This window comes from Pipistrellus hanaki, assembly GCF_964339955.1.
Source record: "Pipistrellus hanaki genome assembly, chromosome: 11".
NCBI classification, from domain to species: Eukaryota; Metazoa; Chordata; class Mammalia; order Chiroptera; family Vespertilionidae; genus Pipistrellus; species Pipistrellus hanaki.
In genome coordinates, this window is record NC_140513.1 from 25,942,119 (window position 1) to 25,967,608 (window position 25,490).

The window sequence follows — 25,490 nt, forward strand, 5'->3', positions numbered from 1 at the left end:
AGAACCTGCATTATTTACACGATCCAGGTGATGCCAATTCTGTGTGTCCATCTTACTTGACTAGCATTGGGCTAGGCTTCTCACTAACCCAGGGCATGGAGTCTCAGAGCACTGAGATTTCGGGCGTGGCTGAAAACGCTTCTCATTTCTCCTCACTGCCTAGGGAAGCCTCAGACAGACCAACCAGAAGAGCTTTGTGTGTCAGAAAACTCCTTATTCCATGCATGTGAGTTTTTGTCAGCGTACAGGTGAGTTTGCCAAAGATGAGGGGAGCGGACCAGAGGCGTGGTGAACCCCAGCAGCACCAGCATTTCCGGGGGCAGCATCTGCTTGCTGTGGCTCCCCGAGGAGGAAGGTGGACATGACACCCTTCAGAATTCACAAGGACGGAACCAGACCCCTGGTCGAAGGGTTTGGACCTTGCTCAGAACACTTAGAGACTCCATCAGGAATCACACTCTCTGTGAAGGCGGAAAATAACCACCACTATTTTTTAGATAAAACCAGGACTAAAATCAAATGCTATGAAATCAGACTTCCCTGAAGAGGGAAAGGGGAAGAGGCAGAAGGGAGAAGTTTCTCCATGGAAAGCAATGGGGTCAAAGCTTTGCCTCTTCATGGAAGAGAGCCCACTGATGCAGCAAGCACTAAGTGGAGGAGTGAGGGTGTAACGACCGATGTGTGAATGCTGGGTTACTTTTTTTTTCCTTTTCTGCTCTTAGTTTTGGACTCCTGCCCCCCGTTCAGATTTTTTCTTTAATCCTGACCTGTCCCTAAGGCTGATCATTTCTTCTCCTGACAGGCCTCTCACCTTGGTGCCCTCACACTCTCCCCTCTGGCCTCCCACCTGACTCTTCCGTGCTTCTCGGCTCCCATATAACCTAGGGGCACTCGGCAGTCTCCCACAGACTGTAGCTGTCACCTGCCCTTGTCATTGCTGCTCTCCTTCTAGTGCGTGGTGCCGGCCCTTGGTGTCTCATGCTTCCTGTTTTTAAGGGCAGAGGCCAGGCCTGGGCAGCTCTGGAGGGACAGTGCTGAGGGGCTGCAGGGAGGGCCAGCTTGCTCAGGAAAAAGGCAAACCTTCCACCTCTCGCTTTGACACTTAGCCTTGCAAAAACAAGTACAGAGCCCCGCTAACAGACACCATTGTGGTCAAAGCACATCCAGACCTTAGCTATCTCTGTACTACCAGGAATGTCTGCAAAGACATTCCTTTGTTTTTTAAATTGTATTTTATTGATTTCAGAGAGGAAGGGAGAGGGAGAGACAGATAGAAACAGCAGTGAGAATCATTAATCGGCTGCCTTCTGCACACCCCGCAGTGGGGACCGAGCCTATCAGCAGGGCACATGCCCTGACCGGGAATCAAACTGTGACATCCTGGTTCATAGGTTGATGCTCAATCACTGAGCCACCGCAGCTGGGCTAAGGAATATTTCTTTGTAGTGAGAGGACTTACACAGAACTGTCTGAATCTTATCTAATTGGGTTTACAGGACACAAGCCCTAAACTCCTGTGAGGACTATCACCAAACTTTAAATTGCTTCTGGGATTAAGGCTGGCCCCAAACAACCAGAGCTCTAAATTGCTCCGGGACAGAGCCTCCGGGGAGAGGGCGAGGGGCAAAGAGCAGGGGTGTCTGCCCTGCGCACCAGACTGGGCATGGCTGCCAGGACCCTGAGGAAGCAGGTCCTCAGCCTGTCCTTCCTCTTGTTCGCTGGCTGGGCATGGAGGGGGCCACTGAAAGGGAGCAGCCAGAGCCCCTTCACCTATGGCAACCCTAAACTGCCCTCACCCGGCTGTGTGAGTGCAGGGACTGCCGAGCCTCAGGACAACTAGGCAGGGTTTGCTTCCAGGCACCGCCCCAGCAGGTAGTGCTGTCCCAGGGACGGTCAAGCAGAGCAGCTGAAGCAAACCACCTCCCAAGCCCAGGGCCCTCCAGTATCCTCCCTGCCATGAGGCCTCTGTCCAGGTGAGCTCCCGTCCCCGCCATGGCTCATCCCCGCACGGAGTTCTCTCGGTGGCCAAAGCTCCTGCAGGGAGGTGGGAGGAAGAGAAGCTCCTGCAGGGAGGTGGGAGGAAGAGAAGCTCCTGCAGGGAGGTGGGAGGAAGAGAAGCTCCTGCAGGGAGGTGGGAGGAAGAGAAGCTTCTGCAGGCAGGTGGGAGGAAGAGAAGCTTCTGCAGGCAGGTGGGAGGAAGAGAAGCTTCTGCAGGGAGGTGGGAGGAAGAGAGGAGGTGGTGGTGAGGGAGACTTGGCCACGGCTTCCGTGTCTGAAGGGTTTTTCCAGGGGAAGGGAGCAGGCACGTCCTGGGAGCCTAGACCCGTGCGGGGGCGGACAGAGTGAGGCGTGGGGAGGACAGGAGAGGAAGGAAGCCTCTCCTTAAAGCAGGGGGCACGTTCCAGCAATCAGGCCTGCCTGACAAAGGAATGGGAAGCATGCGCTCACAAACCCCCAGATCTTCGAAGCAGGAATGGGAAAATTGTTTCATAGAAGGTGTTCATTCAAGGGCGGTGAAGGAGGCAAGGCTAGTTGTTTTACAGCATTCCCGCCCAGACTGCGAATCTCCAGTCAATATTATTAATATTGAAATCTAAAGACAGATTTCTTTTCCCTAAGTATTTCCAGTTTCCACATTAATCTCTGAAAATTGCATGAGAACAGTTTCCCAATGGCTTCTCCTATTCAATCATCCCCAACCGGCAACAGTGTAATAGTCACAGATGAATGTGTGAAGCCCAGGGACACCCGCCACTTCCCCACCCCTCCACAAGCCCTGCTCCGAGGCAGACACTTCGGAGAAAGCTGTGACATCTGTCTCTCTCATGAGCGTCCTAGGGAGAGTGAGGGGGACCACGGCTTCCTCATTGCTCCTCTGCTTCTCCGTAAACCTGCTCTGGCACAACCGGAGGAGCCAGAATACAACCAGGGAGGGGAGGGAGGAAGGAGCCCTGGGGCGAAGGTCAGGAACCAGGCTCTGGGGCTGGCCCTGTCCGCACTGCCTGTGACCTCTCTGATCTTGTTTCCTCACTTTAACATGAGCAGTCAAGGCTTGTGGTTTTCTCTAACGTAGAGGACCATTCTGTAGTGACGGAAGGACATCCTATGTGCAGGGCCTCCTTAGAGTGACCTCTCTGCAAGGCTGGGTAGAACTGCCTGCTTCCCTGTGGAGAAAGCATCACTGTGGCGTTGAGAAGGGTCTGAGCTTGGAGCGGTGACATAAAACAGCTCCAGAAGCATAGAGCCGGGTCACAATGTCACAGATGCTCACAGTGGGAGACACGTAGGACGCTTGTCCTTGGATTCTTTTCCTGCTCCCCAACCCCCAGGGCCGGAGTAGACCGAGGAAAGTGCAGTGCCGGGGACAGAGGCATGGGCAGAGAGGGGGGATGTGGAAGTGCTTCTGTTAGGGTCTCCATAGTCTACCAGCCAGAAACTCCTTATTGACTGTGTCTTGAAGGGAGAGCACCAAACATAAGAAATGAAGTATGAACCAGGCATCGAGTAACAAACTTGAATGCTAGGCAGACCCTAGTCATCACATTCCTTTTGTACAGGACTCCAGGGGGAGCCAAATTACCACCAGAAAAATTATCACACATGCACAGAATTAGAACCAGGGCAGTGAGGTGAAGTCAGTGGTCAGCATCACTGGATCTGACAACCTCCCAGGACACTGGAGGGACAGTTTGGGGAAAGGCAGGGCTGACGCTGTGGGTTTCTGTTTTACGGTCTTCCTGTGGGTTTATCCTTATGCATTCCTTTCTTCACTGCCTGACAAAGTGAGGAAATAGTTAACACTATTGAGCCGGCTAAAATTCTTTCATATATCATGGTGTGATTAGATGACCAGGCTGTCCCTTACCTGATTTTGATGGGATATAGCCTGAGATTTGAGGTAAATTTAGCAGACAGTGGATTTTGTTCCTTAGACACTGATATTACAAACTGGTGTGTCGATGGGTACATTTAATTATAATTGCTGGAAGCATCTCATTATAATCCCCAGTATGGATCACTATACACATGTGTTTGCTGTTCTCAGTTTTCCTGAAGGCAGAAGAGAGAATTTACAATGGCCAACCAATCCACGGTGGCAGAATTTGTCTTGCTGGGGCTCTCGGATCAGCCGGAGCTGGAGAAGACGTTCTTTGTGCTCATCCTGCTGATGTACCTGGTGATCCTGCTGGGCAACGGGGTCCTCATCCTGGTGACCATCTCTGACCCCCACCTGCACACACCCATGTACTTCTTCCTGGGCAACCTCTCCTTCCTGGACATCTGCTACACAACCTCCTCCATCCCTCTAGTCCTGGACGGCTTCCTCACCCCCAGGAAGACCATCTCCTTCTCAGCCTGCGCCGTGCAGATGTTTCTCTCCTTTGCCATGGGGGCCACGGAGTGTGTGCTTCTGGGCATGATGGCGTTCGACCGCTACGTGGCCATCTGCAACCCCCTGAGGTACCCCGTGGTCATGAGCAAGGCTGCCTACGTGCCCATGGCTGTCAGCTCCTGGATGGCCGGTGGAGTCAACTCTGTGGTGCAGATCTCCCTTGCAGTGCAGTTGCCCTTCTGTGGGGACAATGTCATCAACCACTTCACCTGTGAGATCCTGGCTGTCTTGAAGTTGGCCTGTGCCGACATCTCCATCAATGTGGTCAGTATGGGGGTGGCCAATGTGATCTTCCTGGGGGTCCCAGTTCTGTTCATATTTGTCTCCTACATCTTCATCCTCACCACCATCCTGAGGATCCCCTCCGCCGAGGGCCAGCGGAAGGCTTTCTCTACCTGTTCTTCGCATCTCACAGTGGTGGTCATCTTCTACGGGACTATTCTTTTTATGTACGCGAAACCCAAAGCAAAGGACCCACTGGGGGAAGACAAGCAGGATGTTTCAGACAAGCTCATATCTCTCTTTTACGGAGTGCTGACTCCCATGCTCAACCCCATCATCTACAGCCTGAGGAACAAGGATGTGAAGGTCGCCATGAAAAACCTAGCGAGCCAGAAATGTTTCCCCCGGTGATAATAGGAGGAAGCCGGACAGGGTCTTGTGATTCTGTGCACACAGGGGATCCCCTCAGAAATGACCACATGATAAGTACAGACTTGCTCGGTTTTATCACAAACAATGCCCAAACAATGTACAACCAGGACGGGACTTTTCCTGAGTGATGAACAATGCAACATCAACTATCTAGAATGAAGAGGGGGTTGTGCTAAATCATGTAGAACCAAGAATAAGTGATGTTTAAAATTTATTTTGATTCTGAAAAAATAAGCAATAAAATTACAACTTTGTAAAAAAAAAATTATACTTCTTTCTTAGTTCACGTACAGGATTTTATATGCCAATCATGCTGTTCTCTGCTCTGTTGTGTATTGGGGAGCATGGCATTGAGGAACAGTTACTAGTTAAGTGATGTCCAAACTAAAAATCCAATCTGCATTTTGGAAAGTTACCAACACAAGGCGTGCCAAATGACACTATTTAATGGCTCTTGGACTGTAGGAGCTCAGAGTGTTTCCAGTTTAATTATTTCCTGTTTTAATATCCTAGAGCCAATTTTGGGAAATGCCTCTTGCCGTACATGGAGCATATCTATTTCTACCCCAACTAATCTAATCTCTGCAAAGAGAAAAAAATAATTCAAGCCATTATAACTTTGCTCCAAAAGGCAAAGGAAAATATAATCATACTGTATGAATGTATAGGAAAATACGGAAAGTAAAAAAGGATAACATGAAAATTCTAGAACTAAAAACGGAAATATTCAAATTAAAAATACAAGCGGGGCTTTCAAATTATTGGAGGTTACAGAAGGAAAATTTAGCAAAATAGACCAATAAATTGTATTCAATTTGAAAAACAGAGATAAAAGATTGAAACAAATGAGTCTTTGAGAACTTTGGGACCATAAAAATGGTCTAACATATAAATTTGAATCACAGAAGACAAAAAGAAAGAAAGAATGAAGCAGAGAAATATTTCAAAAAATAATAGAGAAAAATATCCCAGAAGTGGTGAAAGACATAACAATGCAAATTAAAAAACAAACAAACAAAAAAACAAAAAAACCCAGAAAATTTTAAAATACACAAAAATAAAAAGAATAAAATATATCATAGACACACATAATTAAACTGCTGAAGAGGAAAAATAGAGAAAAAAATCTTAAAAGCAGATTTGAATGACTGGTAGCTTTTCATTGGAAAAACAATAAGCTAGAATATAGTGGAAAACATTTTAAGAATATTAAAAAAGAAAATAAATCATTCTATAAATGGCAAAAAAAAATATTTAAGAATGAATACAAAAGGATGGTTCTTTTAGATAAATAAAAACTGAGAGTATTTTTTCCAGCAGATCTGTATAACAAGAAATATAAAAGCTTTTTATGTTGAAAACTTATTATATCAAATGGAAACTCAGTTTTTTAAGAAGGAAAGAAGAACATTGGAGATTGTAGATATGGGAGTAAATAAAAAACTCTTTTTCCTTTAATTTCTTCAACATTTACATGAGCATTTAAAGCTGAAATTATAACATCATATTGGATTATGGTTTATGTATATCTAATACAGATTATGTAGACCTGAGCACATATTATCTAGGTTCTCTGCTACAGTGTCTTTCACAGGACTGCTATCAAAATGTTGGTTAGGGCTGGGATCTCATCTGAAGGTTTGACTGGGAAAGGTTTACTTCCAAGCTTATTTACATGGACATTGGTGAAATTCAGTGCCTTGAGGGTTATTGGTCGGAGGACCGCAGTTCTACATTGTCTGTTGCTCAGTAACTTCTCTCAGTTCCTTGCCAAATGGGTCTCTCCAATCTGGCTGTTTGCTTCATCGAACTCAGAAAGAGAGTGTAGTCTTCTGGTTAAAAGCAAGTCACTAATGGGAAGGAAATTACACAAAGCCATAAATCCCAATAGGCAAGAATCACTGGGGCCATCTTAAAGGCTGCCTCCACATTCCAGATTCTACCAACATAGAATGGCCTCCTTGGACTGTGTTCAATACCGTCTAGTCTATGAAGTTAAACACACACACACACACACACACACACCCCTTGAGCCCTAACCAGGTTTGCTCAGTAGATAGAGCGTTGGCCTACAGAATGAAGGGTCCCAGGTTCAATTCTGGTCAAGGTCATGTACCTTGGTTGTGGGCACATCCCCAGTGCAGGAGGCAGCTGATCAATATTTTTCTCTCATCAATGTTTCTAACTCTCTATTCCTCTCTGTAAAAAATCAATAAAATGTATTAAAAAACAAAACGAAAAAACAACTTGTTAAGGCTGTGGAAGAAATACTCAAGCCCAAGACCTGTGCCAACCTCTGTCCCCAACATGGTTTTCCCCTTCCCTCCATCCCTTGCCTATCCCTTTATTTGTAAATTATCCTCCATGTGCAATGCTTGGCCAGAAGTTGCCTCCTCCTTGAAGTCTCCCCACAGCTCTGGAGCTCCAGCTGACAGTTTCCCCAAGTCATGACCTTGAGCACTTGGTTGAGAAGCATTGTGCTCACAGCTGCTGGTTCCATGTGTCACAAGCATAGCAAGTTTATAAATAATTCTTATCTTCCCAGCTGCTCTTTTCAAGAATGATAAGCATTTTGAAGTTTGCAGAAATTCAACCAGGACATGGAAATGCTTCCCTGGATGCCCTTCAGTGGCCTAAGAGTGGAAAGTTCCATCTCTTTGGAACAAAGGAAGGAGAAAAATAAGTCTTTTCTGGAGTGCTTTCAGCAATAATTGTGTCTTGGGGACATGGATTCTGAAATATAAAAAGTTTTCTGACTTTCTATGATTCCATTTCCAAACTTTTAATCACTCCAGGGAACACAGCAGTTCTAATTACAGTGCTGCTTTCAATTTTTCTTCTACATGTGCTAGTTGTTCCTTTGGGTATTTTGCCTAAATCACAGAACCAAGGCAGAGTGAGGGAAAACGGCTTTCATCACTTCTTCAAGTAAGAGGTGGAAATCTCAGCCTGGGCCTTTCAAACTGGTGCTGCTATTTCTGGCCCAGGTCTGGCCCCCAAACATAGCGGCTCTTGCTCAGTGGGTTCCTGATCAAGGTAAGTGAGAGTACTTATAAGAGTAATCCTTAACCTCTCTTTAACACAGTAATATTTCTCAGCTTCTGGATTTTTCCTCCAAAGGGGTTAGGGCTTGAGAAGGGAAGAAGTGAAACAATTTCAGTGGTTTCACAAAGATGGAGGACCATAGAGATCTCCTTCTTCCTAGGTCAAGAAAAATGAGATGGCAAGAAACCTATGAAACTTTTCAATCTTGTTTTATGAACTCACTAACTTCAGAGACACCTTGAGAAAGGAGAGGGTCACATGGTTTAAAGCCTCCTCTTGTACAATTCTAGGGAGCACCATTCACATTGTGGCCATGGAAATGGCTGGAGTTGTCCCGGAGTTATGCTTCAGAGGATATCGTTTATGTTGTCTACAATATAAGTGGGGTCTCCTGGAACCCTATATCATTGTGGCTTGGAATTGAAGCGGCCTCATGGCCTGAGCAGCCCATACTTTCTGAGTCTTCCTTCCCCACTTCAAGAGCAGCTCGGCTTTACATTTGAGGGTTTTGAATTTAAGAAAACAGAAGTTCTCTGTTTTAACATCATTGCTCTCTTCTAGTCCCAATTCAGAAGAGGGTAACTTGAGGGTCGAAGAGAGGAAACGAGTTCACACTCTACATAACAGATTAGAAGGTTAAGCAGAATATAGCCCAAATTTGTGGCTAGGTGACTTTCCACAAATTCAATGCAATTCTGGAAGGAAGCTAAATAAGAAAAACTTAGAAAACTGCCTGCTTGGTTCAATAAAAAGAATTTTCTAATACTCCAGAGCTCTGCAAATAATGGAATACACTATTTAGTAATGTAGTGACCAATTTATCATGAGAAGAGATAAAGCCTAAACCCAAAAGCCATGCTGCAGTGTGGTGCAGAAGATCTAGGATGGGAGTGAGGGTTGGACTAGATTACCTGGGAAGCATAATTAGTGACAGGATATTAATCTGGGAACACATCTAATAAGCAGCTGAGCCAGAAGGACTGTTAATATCCACTGATTCTTTTTTTTAATATTTTATTGATTTTTCACAGAGAGGAAGAGAGAGGGACAGATAGTCAGAAACATTGATGAGAGAGAACATCAATCAGCTGCCTCCTGCACCCCCCCCCCCCCACTGGGGATGTGCCCGCAACCCATGTACATGCCCTTGACCGGAATCGAACCTGGGACCCTTCAGTCTGCAAGCCAATGCTCTATCCACTGAGCCAAACCAGTTTTGGCAATATCCACTGATTCTTGTGTGGACACTCACCAGGAGGGAAGGTGACCCAGTAGAATAAATATAAAAGCACCAAAGTAGTTTTCCATAACTCCTATATCCTGAGTGCCCTGCCAGATGCTCTGGCCTCTCCTAAACCTGTGTTTCCCCTCCCTGTCAGACTGTGATCCCACTTAAGCTTGGGCCATAGGCCACCCTTGTTCCTCATAGGAATTGTCCTTCCTACATACTAGGTTATTAACAAGTGTTTTGATGGATGAATGTTCAGACACAGACAAAGGATGGATGGATGAATGAATAGATGATGGATGGATGGATGGATGGATGGATAGATGGAGAGCACTGGAGATGGACTGGCAGATCATGATGCTGCCCATGAGAAAGGAGATCTTGGGAACAACAGGAGTATGTTTTCTGTGAGAATGATCTGGAGAACAGAAATAAAGTGGGTATTCACAACTAGTCATATCACTAGTGCCTGGCACAGTGGAAGAACATGGAGCAAATGTAAAGTCATTTTTATGATCTAAGTTTAATGAGATAAATTGCCATATAAGACATGGAATCACTAAAATAAGTATGCTGTCTCTGATTAAATGCATTAAGTGATTAGAATCACCATTTTAAATACTGTAAATTTGATGTATTATTGCTTCTTTTTCTTAGGAAGAAATAGAGACTGTGAACTCTCAGAACTGTTTTCTAATCACTCAGCCTGACTGAACTCAAGACCAGATGGTCTGCACCTACGTGAGGCAAAGAATGTTGAGTTTGGATTTCAGTATTTTCTTCAGTTGAAAGAGGAGACCTACCATGGAAAGTGCCAACCAGACAGCCTCTGTGACCGAGTTCATTCTCCTGGGCCTCTCTGCCCACCCACAGCTGGAGAAGCTGTTCTTTATGCTCATCCTGCTGATGTACCTGGTGATCCTGCTGGGCAACGGGGTCCTCATCCTGGTGACCATCTCTGACCCCCACCTGCACACCCCCATGTACTTCTTCCTGGGCAACCTCTCCTTCCTGGACATCTGCTACACAACCTCCTCCGTGCCCCTCATCCTGGACAGCTTCCTCACCCCCAGGAAGACCATCCCCTTCTCAGCCTGCGCCGTGCAGATGTTTCTCTCCTTTGCCATGGGGGCCACGGAGTGTGTGCTTCTGGGCATGATGGCGTTCGACCGCTACGTGGCCATCTGCAAGCCCCTGAGGTACCCCGTGGTCATGAGCAAGGCTGCCTACGTGCCCATGGCTGCCGGCTCCTGGGCAGCTGGAAGTGCTGCCTCCATAGTTCAAACATCCCTTGCAATGAGGCTGCCCTTCTGTGGGAACAACATCATCAACCACTTCACCTGTGAGATCTTAGCTGTCCTCAAGTTGGCCTGTGCTGACATCTCCACTAATGTGGTCAGCATGGGAGTGAACAATGTGATCTTCCTGGGGATCCCACTCCTGTTCATCTCTTTCTCCTATGTGTTCATCATGGCCGCCATCCTGAGGATCCCCTCGGCGGAGGGGAGGAGAAAGGCCTTCTCCACCTGCTCTGCCCACCTCACAGTCGTGGTCGTCTTCTACGGGACCATCCTCTTCATGTACGGGAAACCCAAATCCAAGGACCCTCAGGGGGCAGACAAACAGGACCTTTCAGACAAGCTCATTTCTCTCTTCTATGGGGTGGTGACCCCCATGCTCAACCCCATCATCTACAGCCTGAGGAACAAGGACGTGAAGGCTGCTGTGAGGAACTTGGTGAGTCAGAAAATCTTCACCCAGAGATGTTTGGAGAACAGATATCCCTGTAGTTCTGTTTCTCTTGGCTGCTTTCATCCACCAATCTCAAAAGAATGTGTCTCCCAAAGAAGACACATGTGAACAGTAATGAACCTGGCTGAGGTGGCTCAGTTTGTTGAGCATCATCCTGTCCACCAATGGGTTGCCACTTTGATTCCAAGTCAGGGCATATGCCTGGGTTGCAGGTTTGGTCCCAGTTGGGGCACTTGTGGAGGGCAGCTCATTGATGTTACTCTCTCACTTCTTTCTCTCTCCTTCTTCCCTCCATCCCTTCCTTCCACTCTATTTAAAAGCAATGGAAAAATATTCTCAGGTGATGATTAAAAAATAAAAGAAATGACCAGAAAATCAAATGACACATATAATGGAAAATTTTATAGGACCTATTTTTAAAAATGTAAAACCTGATGGAAGAGTGACTTGAGGGAATAGAAGTGGAATGCTGCTACACACACACACACACACACACACACAGTGAATTTTCTGATTCTCTACTGGAAACATCTGAACACATCTTTGTGAGTAGGATGCTCCATTTTGGGGAGAAAAACAGTTTAATGTACCTTTATGTTACATAAAGATCCAAAATCCTACTCTGGAGGCAGTGTGGGCAAAACTTCATGACATCTATAATAATAAAAGCATAATATGCTAATTAGACAGGATGTCCTTCTGGAAGTCCTTCCCTCTGGACAAAGCCTTGGCGGGCAGGGGCCGAGGCAGAGGTGGCTGCTGCGGTGGCAGGGGCAAAGGCCCTTGCACAAATTCTGTGCATCGGGCCTCTAGTAACAATATAAAAAACTGTCTTCATTGTCGATGAAATGGCATATTTTCAAATTTTATTTTTTTTGAAGGCAGGGCTGACCTTGGAGATGAGAAGGAAGTTGGTCTTCTTCCTTTCCCTGAGACGCAGAGGAGTTGGAACCATGCAGATTCCATGTCAGGCATTTCCTTTGAGGGCAAGCCAGATCCTGTAACACAGGTGTGGAGGGTCTTAGGTTTGGAGCACTCATAGCTGGAATCCATTAATTCCATCCAGTTTTAAGGTTAATTTTCCTGCCCTCAGTAAGTCTTCTTTAAGTACATAGTCTAGCCGAAACCGGTTTGGCTCAGTGGTAGAGCATCAGTCTGCGGACTGAAAGGTCCCAGGTTCGATTCCGGTCAAGAGCATGTACATTGGTTGCGGGCACATCCCCGTTGGGGGTGTGCAAGAGGCAGCTGGTTGATGTTTCTCTCTCATCGACGTTTCTAGCTCTCTATCTCTCTCCCTTCCTCTCTGTAAAAAATCAATAAAATATATTAAAAAAAAAAGTACATAGTCTGGCTCTATAGTCTGGAGAGTTAAAAGATGGACCTATTGGGAGGGAGTAGAGCCGGGGCCACTGCAGTCTGAGAGAAGCCGGAGTCGGAATGGTAAGGCGTGACCAGAATAAGGTGAAGTAAGGTGCCTGACGAGAGGTCCAGAAGGAAAATGTGTGAGGATCTCAATCAGTAGAGAAATGAGAAAGGGCAAGCTATTGCAACACAGAGGACTTGAAATATCTCTTTTTCCTCGAAGCAACTGGATGTCCAATTTTTTCCTGAGAATCAAGACTTTCTAATGAAGAAGAAGAAGAAGAAGAAGAAGAAGAAGAAGAAGAAGAAGAAGAAGAAGAAGAAGAAGAAGAAGAAGAAAAAGAAGAAGAAAAGCTCCTTGCCTGCCTTGCTTGGGTGCCTGGTTCCTCCTTGCTAAGCATGGCCAGCAGCTCTCTTTGGCCCCATGGTGCTTTCCTGCCCTCACTGGGCAGAAACATGGACACCAGTCACAGCCTGTGTGGCCCCTTCAATAGTCTCGGGCTGTGAGAGTGAGCACCTGGGGCATGTTCCTGTTTCACCATCGCAAAGACAGTGTTATCTGTGCCATCCTGGTGTGCATTTTTCTCACCTTACTGAGCATAGAGTCATTCCATGCACTTTTTAGCTCACTATAGAGAGGATGACATTAACTCAGGAATGAATTCCAACCTTATTAAGTCAAGAATTGACTTAAAAATGAAACATCCCGCCTGGTTGAGTACAGACCTATGAACAAGGAGGTCACAGTTTGATTCCTGGTCATGGCATATTCCCAGGATGCAGGTTCGATCCCTAGTGTGGGGCATGCAGGAGGCAACTGATCAATTATTCTCTCATCATTAATGTTTCTATCTCTCCCTCTCCCTTCCTCTCTGAAATAATATATATATACATATATATATATATATATATATATATATATATATATATATATATATATAAAATGAAACATAACTGAAGAGCAAAATTCCTTTTCAACAACTTTATTTCACTAGTTTTGACTTGGAAAACTGTGCCTAATTCCCACCCAGATCTTTCTACAGGACTGAAGGAGGTGTTCCTCCAGCTGCTGAAAGTACTGCCAGCAGACAGCCTTCAGCTCTGAGCATCCTAGGAATTACTACAGAGGGCTCTTAAGAAAAAAGAGCAGATTCACCCAACATCATGCCCCCTTCCTCAGGCAGCCCATATCCAATGACCAATTAATGAGGGATATACATGTCTTGCTCCCACTGGGACAATTCTGTAGCGCCATCCCAGTTCCATGGGGTTGGCCAAAGCCGTTGTTGAAACTGCATCGCAGCCCAACTTCCCCCTCTGCCCAGTCCTGCTTCCTTATCCTCCCTCCCGCCAGTGTTGATCTCCAGAGCGCTTTCTTTTTTTCTTTTTTAAAAAATATATATTTTATTGATTTTTTTACAGAGAGGAAGGAAGAGAGATAAAGAGTCAGAAACATCGATGAGAGAGAAACATCGATCAGCTGCCTCTTGCACACACCCTACTGGGAATGTGCCCACAACGAAGGTACATGCCCTTGACCAGAATCGAACCTGGGACCCTTCAGTCCACAGGCCAACGCTCTATTCACTGTGCCAAACTGGTCAGGAAGAGTGCTTTCTAATGAACCTCCTGCATACCAATCTCCATCTCAAGAGTTTGCTTCCCAGAAAATTCAAATTGTGACACCACACAGACTCCAATGCTCAAGGAACACATGTTCTCTTTTCATAATCTGTGAACACTGGAAATACTTAGCAAAAATCACGTAGGATAGTTGGGTGAGGCAGTCTAGAGTAGTGTTAGCATCAGAAGTTTTGGAACCAGACCTTGGTTAGATTCCAGCTCCCCTATTTATCATGGTTGCAAACTTGGTTTGTTTTACATTGTAGATACCTTTCTCTGGAATCTGCCCTTACCCTGCCCACTAATTCAATATTTCCTAATCTTTTCCTTGGCATGAAATACATAGAAAATAATGGCATTTGAATGGCACCCTGGGGTAAGTGGAGGAGTCTATTCACCTGGGGGCTTAGGTCACTACATGTCCTACTTAGTGACCCTGGGGAACAGGGGCACTGAGCCTGGCATATCTGGAGCCTGTAGCACACCAGCTAGAAAGCCTACCGAAGGCAGAATATCTTCTCCCTTAGCACCCGATTAAAGGACAGTCATGTCCCTTCTGACCACAGATGGTTGGACTCTTTACCAAAATATGGCTCACTATATTTTTCTCTCCAAGGAATTTGGGACTTGGATATAGAGACCCTTGTTAGTTGATAATAGGGCTGGGGAGTGAACCCACAACCTTGGCATATCGGGATAGCTCTCTAACCATCTGAGCTACCCGGCCAGGATGGCACAGGGCTCTTAAACTGAGAGACCACATAAATCCAGGACTGATAGGGCCATGGTCTTGTAAGACAGAGAAAGCTGGTCTGCAGAAAGAGATGACAATCGAGTGCATAAAGAGAATTAAACCCACAAGAAAAATGACCTCAAGTCTTAGCTCATGCATTGCAGCTTCTATCTGTAGAAGAAGAAGAAGCTGCAATAGAAGATAGAAGATAGAAGATAGAAGATAGAAGCTGCAATGCATGAGCTAAGACTTGAGGTCATTTTTCTTTCATTTTATGAGAAAATTAAAACTTATAGAAAAGTGGAGAGAATAATAAAATGAATCCTTAGGTATTAATCTCTCAAATTCAACAATGACCAGTTCATGACCAATCCTGTTCACCCATACCTCCATGGATTACTTCTTCCTCTCCTGAGTTATTCTGAATCAAATCCCAGATTATTATAGCATTTGTAGTGCAGCCTAGGTATCTGGAGTCAGAGGCCTCCTAGGTTTTAAAATCTTTCTTCCTTACCATTTACACTGTGTGTTTGTTTGTTTGTTTGTTTGTTTGTTTATAAAATATATAGATGTTTTACTGTACCAACATGTGATGCACACTCTAAAATGTTTACAAAAATAGAAATTAAAATAGATAACACAAGGATTTGTCCTGCACCATGGTTTCGCATCCCCTTGTGAATATCACAGGCTCTGGGTGAGTTCTCACTGACTGAGGACCAGAATGACCCTTTCCATGGGTGCTTTCAAAAGCTCAGCAGGATGGGTATGAGGGAGGGAGGGGGAAGAAAGTATCTCTGGCAGGACTTCTGAATAAATTAGATCTTGGGGACATAATCCCGGATGTATAAAGTTTCTAAACTTTGTCACTTTAGTTTCTAAACTTTAAATTACTTCAGGGACTTGTATAATCCCAATAGGAGGGTAGGATTTAAGTGGCTTCATCTATGCAATGGACGGTCCTTTGTGGGTTTTACCCAGGGACAAGGAAGCGTAGCTTTAACACATTGCAGACTCCAACTCCTCTGGCTGCTACTTCAGACCAGATTGGCAATTTTTATGACCCTGGACTATTCCCAGACCTCAAAGAAGTAATTTTCTTTATCAACTTATCTACCAAAAAAAGGTAAGAGGGCAATTTTTAAAGAAGGTGTAGACTCTTGTGGTCTCAGCCCTGTTGCTGGCTTCATCCCTTGACTAAGTGGCATGGGGTAACTTGAAGGAAGGAGAAAAGGACATCTCATTGGTAGGAGAGAAAGTCCAAGGATGAGAAGTTCAGGAGATCAGTTAGGCCCAGGGATGGAATAGCATTAGAATAACCCATTCCAAAGTAAATGTTAGGGAAACAAGGCCTGGAGAGGAAAGGGGACTTAATGATTCCCACACGCTGAGTGATTGATGAAGGCCCACTTCTTCTGACAAGTGCTCCAGAGGAGTTTGTCAGGCAAGTGAATGAATGAATGAGGGAAGGAATGAAAGAATGAATGAATGAATAGCTTAGGGGCCTTTAAACTATCAGACAGAACTGTAAATGAATAAGAAAATCATATCCAAAAGTATGTGGAAAGATTAACTGTCAGCAATTGAGGATAAAGGAGACCAGTTAGTTCCCCAAGATCTATGACCCAAAGGGAGGAAAAACATACAAATGAAATATAACACTTCTCACAAAATTGATTAAAATGAATCAGCTACACATGCTATAAGTTGAAGTTCATGAGTGATTCCTATCTCGAATTTGACTGGAATATTAAATTCAATCAGGTGACATTTGAAACATCCCTATGGGGTGGCCAAATAACCTCAGGTAGATTTTGATCCAATTCTCTGCATTTTACTTAGAACAGCAGAGAGATTCATCCACGTTGCCAGAGCAGTTCTCCAGCTGCTCAGCAAGGCATTTCCCCACTGGCTTTCTGACCAATTTAGGCGTCAGACAATCATGAAGCTGGCTTTCTGAGTTCCTAAAGATGACAGAGTAAATGCACCATGGACAGGTCCAATCAAACCTCCCCAGTGGTGGGGTTCATTCTCCTGGGCCTTTCTGCCCACCCAAAGCTGGTGAGTACATTCTTTGTGCTCATCCTGCTGATGTACCTGGTGATCCTGCTGGGCAACGGGGTCCTCATCCTGGTGACCATCTCTGACCCCCACCTGCACACCCCCATGTACTTCTTCCTGGGGAACCTCTCCTTCCTGGACATCTGCTACACAACCTCCTCCGTGCCCCTCGTTCTGGACAGCTTCCTGACCCCCAGGAAGACCATCCCCTTCTCAGCCTGCGCCGTGCAGATGTTTCTCTCCTTTGCCATGGGGGCCACGGAGTGTGTGCTTCTGGGCATGATGGCGTTCGACCGCTACGTGGCCATCTGCAAACCCCTTAGGTATCCTGAGATCATGAGCAAGGCTGCCTACGTGCCCATGGCTGCTGGCTCCTGGGCAGCTGGAAGCTCCACTGCCATGGTACAGACATCCCTAGCAATGAGGCTGCCCTTCTGTGGGGACAATGTCATCAACCACTTCACCTGTGAGATCCTGGCCGTCCTGAAACTGGCCTGTGCCGACATCTCCATCAATGTAATCAGTATGACAGTGGCCAACGTGGTCTTCGTAGGCATCCCACTCCTGTTCATCTCTTTCTCCTACGTGTTCATCATGGCCGCCATCCTGAGGATCCCCTCGGCGGAGGGGAGGAGAAAGGCCTTCTCCACCTGCTCTGCCCACCTCACAGTCGTGGTCGTCTTCTACGGGACCATCCTCTTCATGTACGGGAAACCCAAATCCAAGGACCCTCAGGGGGCAGACAAACAGGACCTTTCAGACAAGTTCATCTCCCTCTTCTATGGGGTGGTGACCCCCATGCTCAACCCCATCATCTACAGCCTGAGGAACAAGGACGTGAAAGCCGCTGTGAAGAACCTGGTATTCCGCAAACATTTCGCCCAGTGATGGAGGACAAGTCCCGATGGACCTCTGCTCTCTAGCCTCTCCGATCTGAGAATCTCAGAGTTCAAGATGAAGGGCCAACTACATCAAAGGTGACACAGGCAAGTCTAATTCCACAGAATGACTCTTTGTGAACAGAAAACGTTTTATGAGACTTTTTCCCACCTCATTCTATATACAAGCAGTTCTACAACAGTATGTTCCTGTTGGCAAAGCCTCCTAGTTCTCTATCTCTGTGATGCATAGTGAACAAATCGATGTCAAGAAAAAGCAGCTCTTCAAGTTTTATTGTTTAACTGATAAAAAGCTCTAGTCTGAAGGTCTGTAACTCAATGGTTCATTGGCTTCTTTCTTTGAATATATTTGAATGGGTCCTTATTTTATGCTACCTTTCAACTCTTCCTGTTCCACATTAAATAGAATATTTTTTATCTTTATCCTCATGGTTTCTTTCTCCTTATTAATTCTTAAAACTGTTTCCTAAAATTTTCCCTCCCTATGTTTCCATAATCAATCCCTTTCCCTTCTCCTTAATCAAGGTCCCCACCAGAAAATCAGTCATACTCTTGAAGCAGAGAGAGTAATGAGGAAAATGTAGCAAAACAGATGCAAGAGTCAAAGGTTCAGGCTTCTTGTCTTTTCACTTTTTAAAAATGCTATTCATCTCTGGGTTCTGTCCCTAGATATCACTGGCCTCCGATGGGTCATCAGAGTAATGTGGGGACTGATATGTGTCAAGGAGATCAGGTTAATCCATTAATCATCTGACCTTGGTTGACCAAGCATGCAGCCAAGCGGAATCATCACTTACTTACTACCTAAGAATCCCCAGAGCCACAAACAGGTCAGAGGAGATGGAAATGATGCTCGCCAGGAGACATCTAAGAATCACCTGCATAATTGGTGAGGAATTCCAAGCCAGCTCCCAAGAGAAATCAATCTAGAAGTCCAGAGAAAAGAGTGAGCAGAATGGAAAAAACTCTGATAGTTCATCTAGATTTTTAATCCAATAGAGAAGAAACAAACTAACAATCCAAACAATCAATCTTTGCTGAGAAAGAGTTATTGCAGGAAGATGGTTGTAAATGTTGAAGAAAATTCTCATTAGTATTCTCAGTGAAATTCAAGATAAACTGTTTTGGGGGACAGGAATACTATCATATTATTACACTTAACTCAAATGTATTATTTCAACTTCAGTTTGAGGTCAGTGATGTTTCACGCTTTTATTCGAGTGACTAAAACCCCAATGAGATCTTTAAGCTGAAATTCTGAATGGAGACAGATGGAGGTAGAAGATGGTAGAGGGAATAGGGTTGTGCGAGCTCAGACTGCCCTTCATCTCCACCTCCCCCCTCCCACCCTCGCCCCAGGTTCCTCAATCCAAGTCACCACCCAACTCAAATGGAATCCATACCATTGTCGCCAAGAAAATTAGAAATTTTATAAGAATATTTTTGCTCCATACCCAGAAATAAATTTCAGAATCTTAGGGGGGGAAATATAAGAAAAAATAAATTACCCAGTTAATCATTAAAGAGATAAACAACCTAAAACACCAACCACCTACTAAGAAATTGAGAAATTGTCACGCCAGGGCCAGAGTTTCACAGATGAATGTTATTAAATATTCAGAACACAGAAGGTTTTAATACTGTTCAAATAATTACAGAGCATACAGCAAGATTATCTTCCAAATTCCTTTAACCAGCCAACAAAACATTGATATTAAAACATGAGAAACATGTACTATATTGATGCTTCTTCTTGTGATTTTTGTGAGATGATACAATGCCTATTTGGTGAGATGAAGTGAGGTGAATGTCGTAGGCATCATGATGTCGTGCTAGGTTACTACTTGCTTTCTTTTCTTCTTTTTTTAAAAAAAATATATATTTTATTAATTTTTTTACAGAGAGGAAGGGAGAGAGATAGAGAGCTAGAAACGTCGATGAGAGAGATACATCGACCAGCTGCCTCTTGCACACCCCCAACTGGGGATGTGCCCGCAACCAATGTACATGCCCTTGACCGGAATAGAACCCAGGACCTTTCAGTCCGCAGACTGATGCTCTACCACTGAGCCAAACCGGTTTCGGCTACTATTGACTTTCCAATGAAAGATCAGAAGGAGGATCAACCATCTGCTTTTGTTTTTGAGAGTATGTGGGTTCTTCACTCTGTACATTACACCTGGCTTCAGCATATGCCCTGCAGCATTGCCACATAGTACCAGACTTAATCTGTCCTTCCTTGTTTTATGCCTTGGTGCCTTTGTACTTTATTATTATTTTTTTTAATCCTCACCCAAGAACATTTTCCCATTGACTTTAAGGAGAGTGGAAGAGAGAGGGAAAGACAGAGAGAAACATCGATGTGAAAGAAACACATCGATTGGTTGCCTCCTGCATGCACCCTGACCCGGGCCCAGGCTGGGGAGGATCCTGCAACCCGGGCATGTGCCCTTGTCGGGAATGGAACCCAGGACCCTTTGGTGAGCAGACCAATGCTCTATCCACTTAGCCAAGCTGGCTAGGACTGTACTTTAATGAATGTAGGTTCTATTGGGCATCTTCTTCAGAAGAGCCTGGTTTTATCACAATTATAGACTTGCTTTGGATGCTATCCTGTCTACTTAGTCAAATTCAGCTCAGCAGCCTTAGGCAGATGCAGTCTTTCTCTCCAGTAACTGTTATAATGTCAGTCCAAACCTACTCCTGAGTCTGTAGCCACCCCTCACTCGCAGTAAAGCAGTGATCTTGGTGTCACTCCTTTCAGGGGATCCTTGCTGAAGTCTCTGTACAGGCTCCATGCTTTCTGGCACAACACATGGCTGTCAGTCGAAATGCATTTTTTGTTTGTCTCTTACCCAAACATGTCATGCTTTTCCTATCTTAACTAAACACGTATTGCTCACTGTGGCCACAACTTTTGCAGCTTAGGTTCAACAGCAAAACTAGCAATAACTTCTTTGTCCTTCACAATTTCATCCATTGAAGATTTGTTCTTAGTGTAGATCTTAGCAACCTCAGCATACTATTTTTTTTCTTTAAGCTGAAAACTTTTACCTTTTCACTTAAAGGGAGCACTTTATGGTTCCTCTTTGGCATATCTAAACTGTAGCATCACTACTTTTGTGCTTTGGGGCCATGATTAAGTAAAATAAGTTTGTTTGTTTTTAACACAAGCATTACAAATTGTGACAGTCCATCTGCTGCCTGAGATGGTGACTGTGATTCTCAGTTGGGTCCAATGTCCTGCATCTTTCCACATTGTATTGTGGATAAATTTATCACACTACTCAGATGGGCACACAATTTAAAACTTATTAATGATTTCTGAAACTTTACATTCAATATTTTTGGACTGAAGTTGACTACGAGTAACTGAAACGGTGGAAAGTGAAACTGCGGATGATGAGGGAGGAACTACTGTACGCAGCTTTATGGTGCTGGACTGGCACTCTAAACCATTCTTCCTACTTTGCCAGCTGGCTCCCTAAGGGTGCTGCCCATAGTGGGCGCTAGAGGGGGAGTGAAGGCTGGAGTGGGGAGGGAGGGACTTGCTACTTCCTGTTGCTTCCTGGTCCCGCCCAGGTTGCCCCTGCAATGCCCTGAGTGAGGCCGGGAGCAGTGGCAGTGCTTCCTGCTCAGTTGGGTCCGACGCCCTGCATCTTCCCACATTCTCAGAACCAGGCTCATTGTTCTGGGTCTCGGTTCCAAAAGGCCCCTCCTCAAAACACCCACATAAATTCCATGGGAATCAAAGATTAAAACATAAACAGTGAAAAAAGATGTTCTGGGTGAGAGGGAAGAGTGAGAAGAATTCTGAAAAGGGCCAGTTTATTCTGTAGAATCCATGATGCTTCACGACCCAGCCTCCATCCCGCTACTCTGCTCTCCTAACACAAGCAGCTCAGGCTCAAAGAATGTGGGTGGTGTCCTGGCTCAGTTGGGGCCATAAACGATGGAAGGATGGAACGGGTACAGGAATTTTAAGCCTCTGTACCTGTGTGAGGAGGTCCTGGAGACAGGGCAGGAAAAAGAAGGAATGCTGTGGTACCAAGAGGGTTAGATTGGTGATTCCAGGCGATAGGGGGGCAGGGCTGTGGCTTCCATGTCAGGGTCACTAGAAGAGCTGGGTGTTGGGGGAGGAGGTGTCTGGTCCTGAGCAGAGGGTGCCCCAAGCTTCACTAGCCTTTGCAGCTTAGGGCCCAGTAAAGGACTCTCAACTGGCTGCTGCCTCACACCCCAATCCAGATGGGCAGATTGCAGTGCCTGCCTCACTCTCAGGATGGCAGCTGCCTAAAGAGTGCCAGCCGCAGGGCACCCAGCGGCTGGACAGAAGAGCAATCAGAAGCCAGAGAAGGTTGTGTAGTTGAACCACTAGACTCTAATGAGTTTGCCGACCACTGCTGTGAGGCATTATCCTTACCCAGAAGTTTTGACTTCAGGTTTTAGACATTAATACATTATTAAAATGTGTTTTAAGTGTTTTTCCCTAAGGCAGTGGTCGGCAAACTCATTAGTCAACAGACCAGCAAACCACAGGTCGTGAGCCGCATGTGGCTCTCGAGCCGCAGTTTGCCGACCACTGAACTAGAGGAACAAAAACACGCCGAGAGCATTCCAGGAGATTCAAGTCCAGCACAAAAGTCTTTCCGATAAGAAGGCAGATTGGACACTTGTACACAGCGAAGTTTGGAAGCAAAACATGATCTGATGCAATTGGAGGAGAATGCAAGATCTGGGGTAGGTGGAGTGGGGAGTGAATAACAAAGACTTGAAAGTGTTCAGAGAAGGAAGTGCCAGGATTTGAATCCAATCTGACTCGGAAACCCACGCCCTTGGGACTCTGGCAGCACCAGGCTTGGCTTCCAGTGGGAACCAGGGGTGGGTTAGCGTGAGAACAGACCCAGCCAGCACTCAGGAGATTTCAGAAGAAAATGGAAAGACAAGCAAGATTCTGTTCTTTCTTTCAGAAAGACGTCCTCTGAACGACCAGACCCAGTTCCTCCTTTAACACAACAGCCGCTCTGCTGACTCCGCGGGCAGAGGCAGGCCTCAGCCCTGTTTCTTTATAAGTCACCACGTACAGGCCACTTCAGAAAACCCTGAAACAGCTTTGTGGAAGCACTAAGACGTTCAGCCCACACACACCCTGGGGCCCTCAAATCTGGCCGAAAGAAAACACGGGGAGAATTTAGGGTCAGGGCCCTGGCAAAAAGGGTAGGGGGTGGCAGAGGCCAGGCTCGTGCCACACTTCATAAGGATTTAGCTGACGGTTACCAGGCACGGACCCCATAAAGATGTTTGGTTTGCTGCCTCTTCCTGATCCCTCCCCCCTCAGCTATGCACGTCCCCCGTGTAAGGACAGTTCAGGAATGACTTGCTGACCAACGGCTTTGAAAGATTCTGCCACTTTTAGACCATGACTTTCTTTTTTCCACATGACCATGTTTTCCAACCGATAGGAGGAAGCTTGATATTTTAAAACTATTCTGCATCTTGCTAAAATCTTTCAAGTCAGAGAAAAGATTTTGGTGGTGTTGTTTTTTGTTTTGTTTTTAATCTTCACCCAAGGATATACTTTCCTTTGCTTTTCCTTTTAGAGAAAGTGGAAGGGATGGAGGGAGGGAAAAAGAGGGAGAGAAGGAGAGAGAGAGAGAGAGAGAGAGAGAGAGAGAGAAACATCAATGTAAGAGAGACACATCGATTGGTTGCCTCTCACATCAGCCCCAACAAGACCTAGGAATTGAATATGCCTTTGACCAGGAATCAAATCAGTGACCCTTTAGTATGTGAACTAGCACTGGAACCACTGAATAACACTGGACAGAGCCAAAGATTTAATTGGGTAGTCTTATTACATGGAATCTGAGGCTGGTACAGAGAGTCCAAGTGTGTGGTCTACCTGCTCAACAGGTTATTGAGGCATATATATATATATATATATATATATATATATATATATATACACACACACACACACACATACACACACACTAGAGGCCCAGTGAATGAAATCATGCACCAGTGGGGTCCCTCGGCCTGGCCTGTGGGATCAGGCCAAAACTGGCTCTCCAACGTCCCTCGAGGGGTCCCAGATTGCAAGAGGGCACAAGCCAGGCTGAGGGACCCCACTGGTGCATGATCGGGGTGGGGAGGGACGCAGGAGGTTGGCCATCTGGGCAGGGACTGCGGGAGGGCTCCAGGGCATGTCTGGCCCATCTCCCTCAGTTTTGGTCAGCCAGATTCCAGCAGCAAGCTAACCTACAGGTTGGAGCATCTGCCCCTGGTGGTCAGTGTTTGTCATAGTGAGCAGTTGAGCGACCTTAGTGTATCATTAGCATATTATGCTTTGATTGGTTGGACGGCCTGCCAATCAACCTGACACTTAGCATATTAGGCTTTTATTATATAGAAATTGATTTCAGAGAGGAAACAAGAGGGAGAGAGAGATAGAAACATCAATGATGAGAGAGAATCATTGATCAGCTGCCTCCTGCACACTCCCTATTAGGGATTGAGCAACCCAAATATGTGCCCTGACTGGTTCACAGATTGACATTCAATCACTGAGCCACGCTGGCCAGACCCCACTTCTTTTTTACTCCACTCTCCCCTAGTCCGTTGTTTTCATTCAAATGATCAGAGCTAGTCACCACTTTATTTTACACACTTCATCCCAAAGAAAGGGCACTGAGAAGGAATGGACAGTTTTTATCTCAAGGACTTGACCCAGAAATTGAAAACATCATTTCCACTCAATTGTATTGGCCAACATTTAGTCATGTGGTCATACCCTGAAGCAAAGGATGGTGGGAAATATCATGGTTAGCTGGGAAGCCATAAACTTAGTTAAAATTTAGAGGTTTCTATTAGTGAAAGGGAAGAATGGAAAATGGATATTGAAAGATTTTTGGTCTCTGTCACAATAACATTTGTTTCATGAATGACTGCTGGATCATGGCTAGTGGCTGACTTGATGATTAGGAATGCTTGGAAAAGTGGTTTGATTACTCTGGAAGGTGATTAGCTTAGGGCCGCGATTAGCAAACTGCAGCTTGAGAGCCACATTCGGCTCTTTGGCCCCTTGAGTGTGACTCTCCCACAAAACACCACGGCCTAGAAGAGTCTATTTTGAAGAAGTGGCATTAGAAGAAGTTTAAGTTTAGAAAATTTGGCTCTCAAAAAAAATTTCAATTGTTGTACTATTGATATTTGGCTCTGTTGACTAATGAGTTTGCCCATTACTGGCTTAGGGGATATATTGGCTGTTAGAGGATGAATAAAGTTTATAACTGATTAGGTTTGAGGAAAGGAAGACCATGGAGTATGTTGAGATTGACTAATTGTATTTGGTCATGTTGATTGAATTAGTTGGTAAGATTAGAACTTTGATAAGACATACAATTCCTGGTTTAATATAAAAATACAAATAAAGGGTTCAGCTATAAGTTTGGTCATTTTGAGACAGTAACCTTTTTTAGCCAAATATTAAATGTTTGGAGTAAAATTTGGTTATATTTAGTTATTTTTTTTAAAGTGTTAAAGTGTTCCATTCTCTCTCCTGCCTTCCCTTGTGCATTGTATGTCAGTGTCAATATTCATTCCACTTGAGGTCCAGCTGGTCTCTTAAAAAGCCAGCCACAAATAGCTCTCAATAGTACCTCTCGGAAGACACCAAAGAAGTAAATCCAATCCTAAGTAAAATGCCAATATTTTCACCAGTTAGGAATTGCAGGAATTTAG

The 25,490-nt window shown here is 45.2% G+C and overlaps 4 protein-coding genes across 4 annotated transcripts in view; 3 read left to right on the forward strand and 1 right to left on the reverse strand.

The window, feature by feature from the left end:
- Positions 1-25,490, reverse strand: part of LOC311630048 (olfactory receptor 13C7-like) — a 52,346-nt gene that overhangs the window by 6,873 nt on the left and 19,983 nt on the right. The gene's annotated exons all lie outside the window — the stretch shown is intronic.
- LOC311630050 (olfactory receptor 13C7-like) lies at positions 4,076-5,026 on the forward strand (the record flags this gene model as incomplete). Its single annotated transcript, XM_084898780.1, has 1 exon — positions 4,076-5,026. One exon carries the CDS (start codon positions 4,076-4,078, stop codon positions 5,024-5,026), a length of 951 nt encoding a protein of 316 aa, XP_084754906.1.
- LOC311630283 (olfactory receptor 13C7) lies at positions 9,993-13,539 on the forward strand (the record flags this gene model as incomplete). The annotated part of the gene is made up of 2 exons (XM_084899147.1): positions 9,993-11,085; positions 13,466-13,539. Exons 1-2 carry the CDS (start codon positions 10,125-10,127, stop codon positions 13,537-13,539), a joined length of 1,035 nt encoding a protein of 344 aa, XP_084755273.1. The 5' UTR covers positions 9,993-10,124.
- OR2S2 (olfactory receptor family 2 subfamily S member 2) lies at positions 16,780-17,878 on the forward strand (the record flags this gene model as incomplete). Its single annotated transcript, XM_084898779.1, has 1 exon — positions 16,780-17,878. The coding sequence occupies one exon, from the start codon at positions 16,780-16,782 to the stop codon at positions 17,737-17,739; it is 960 nt and encodes a 319-aa protein (XP_084754905.1). The 3' UTR covers positions 17,740-17,878.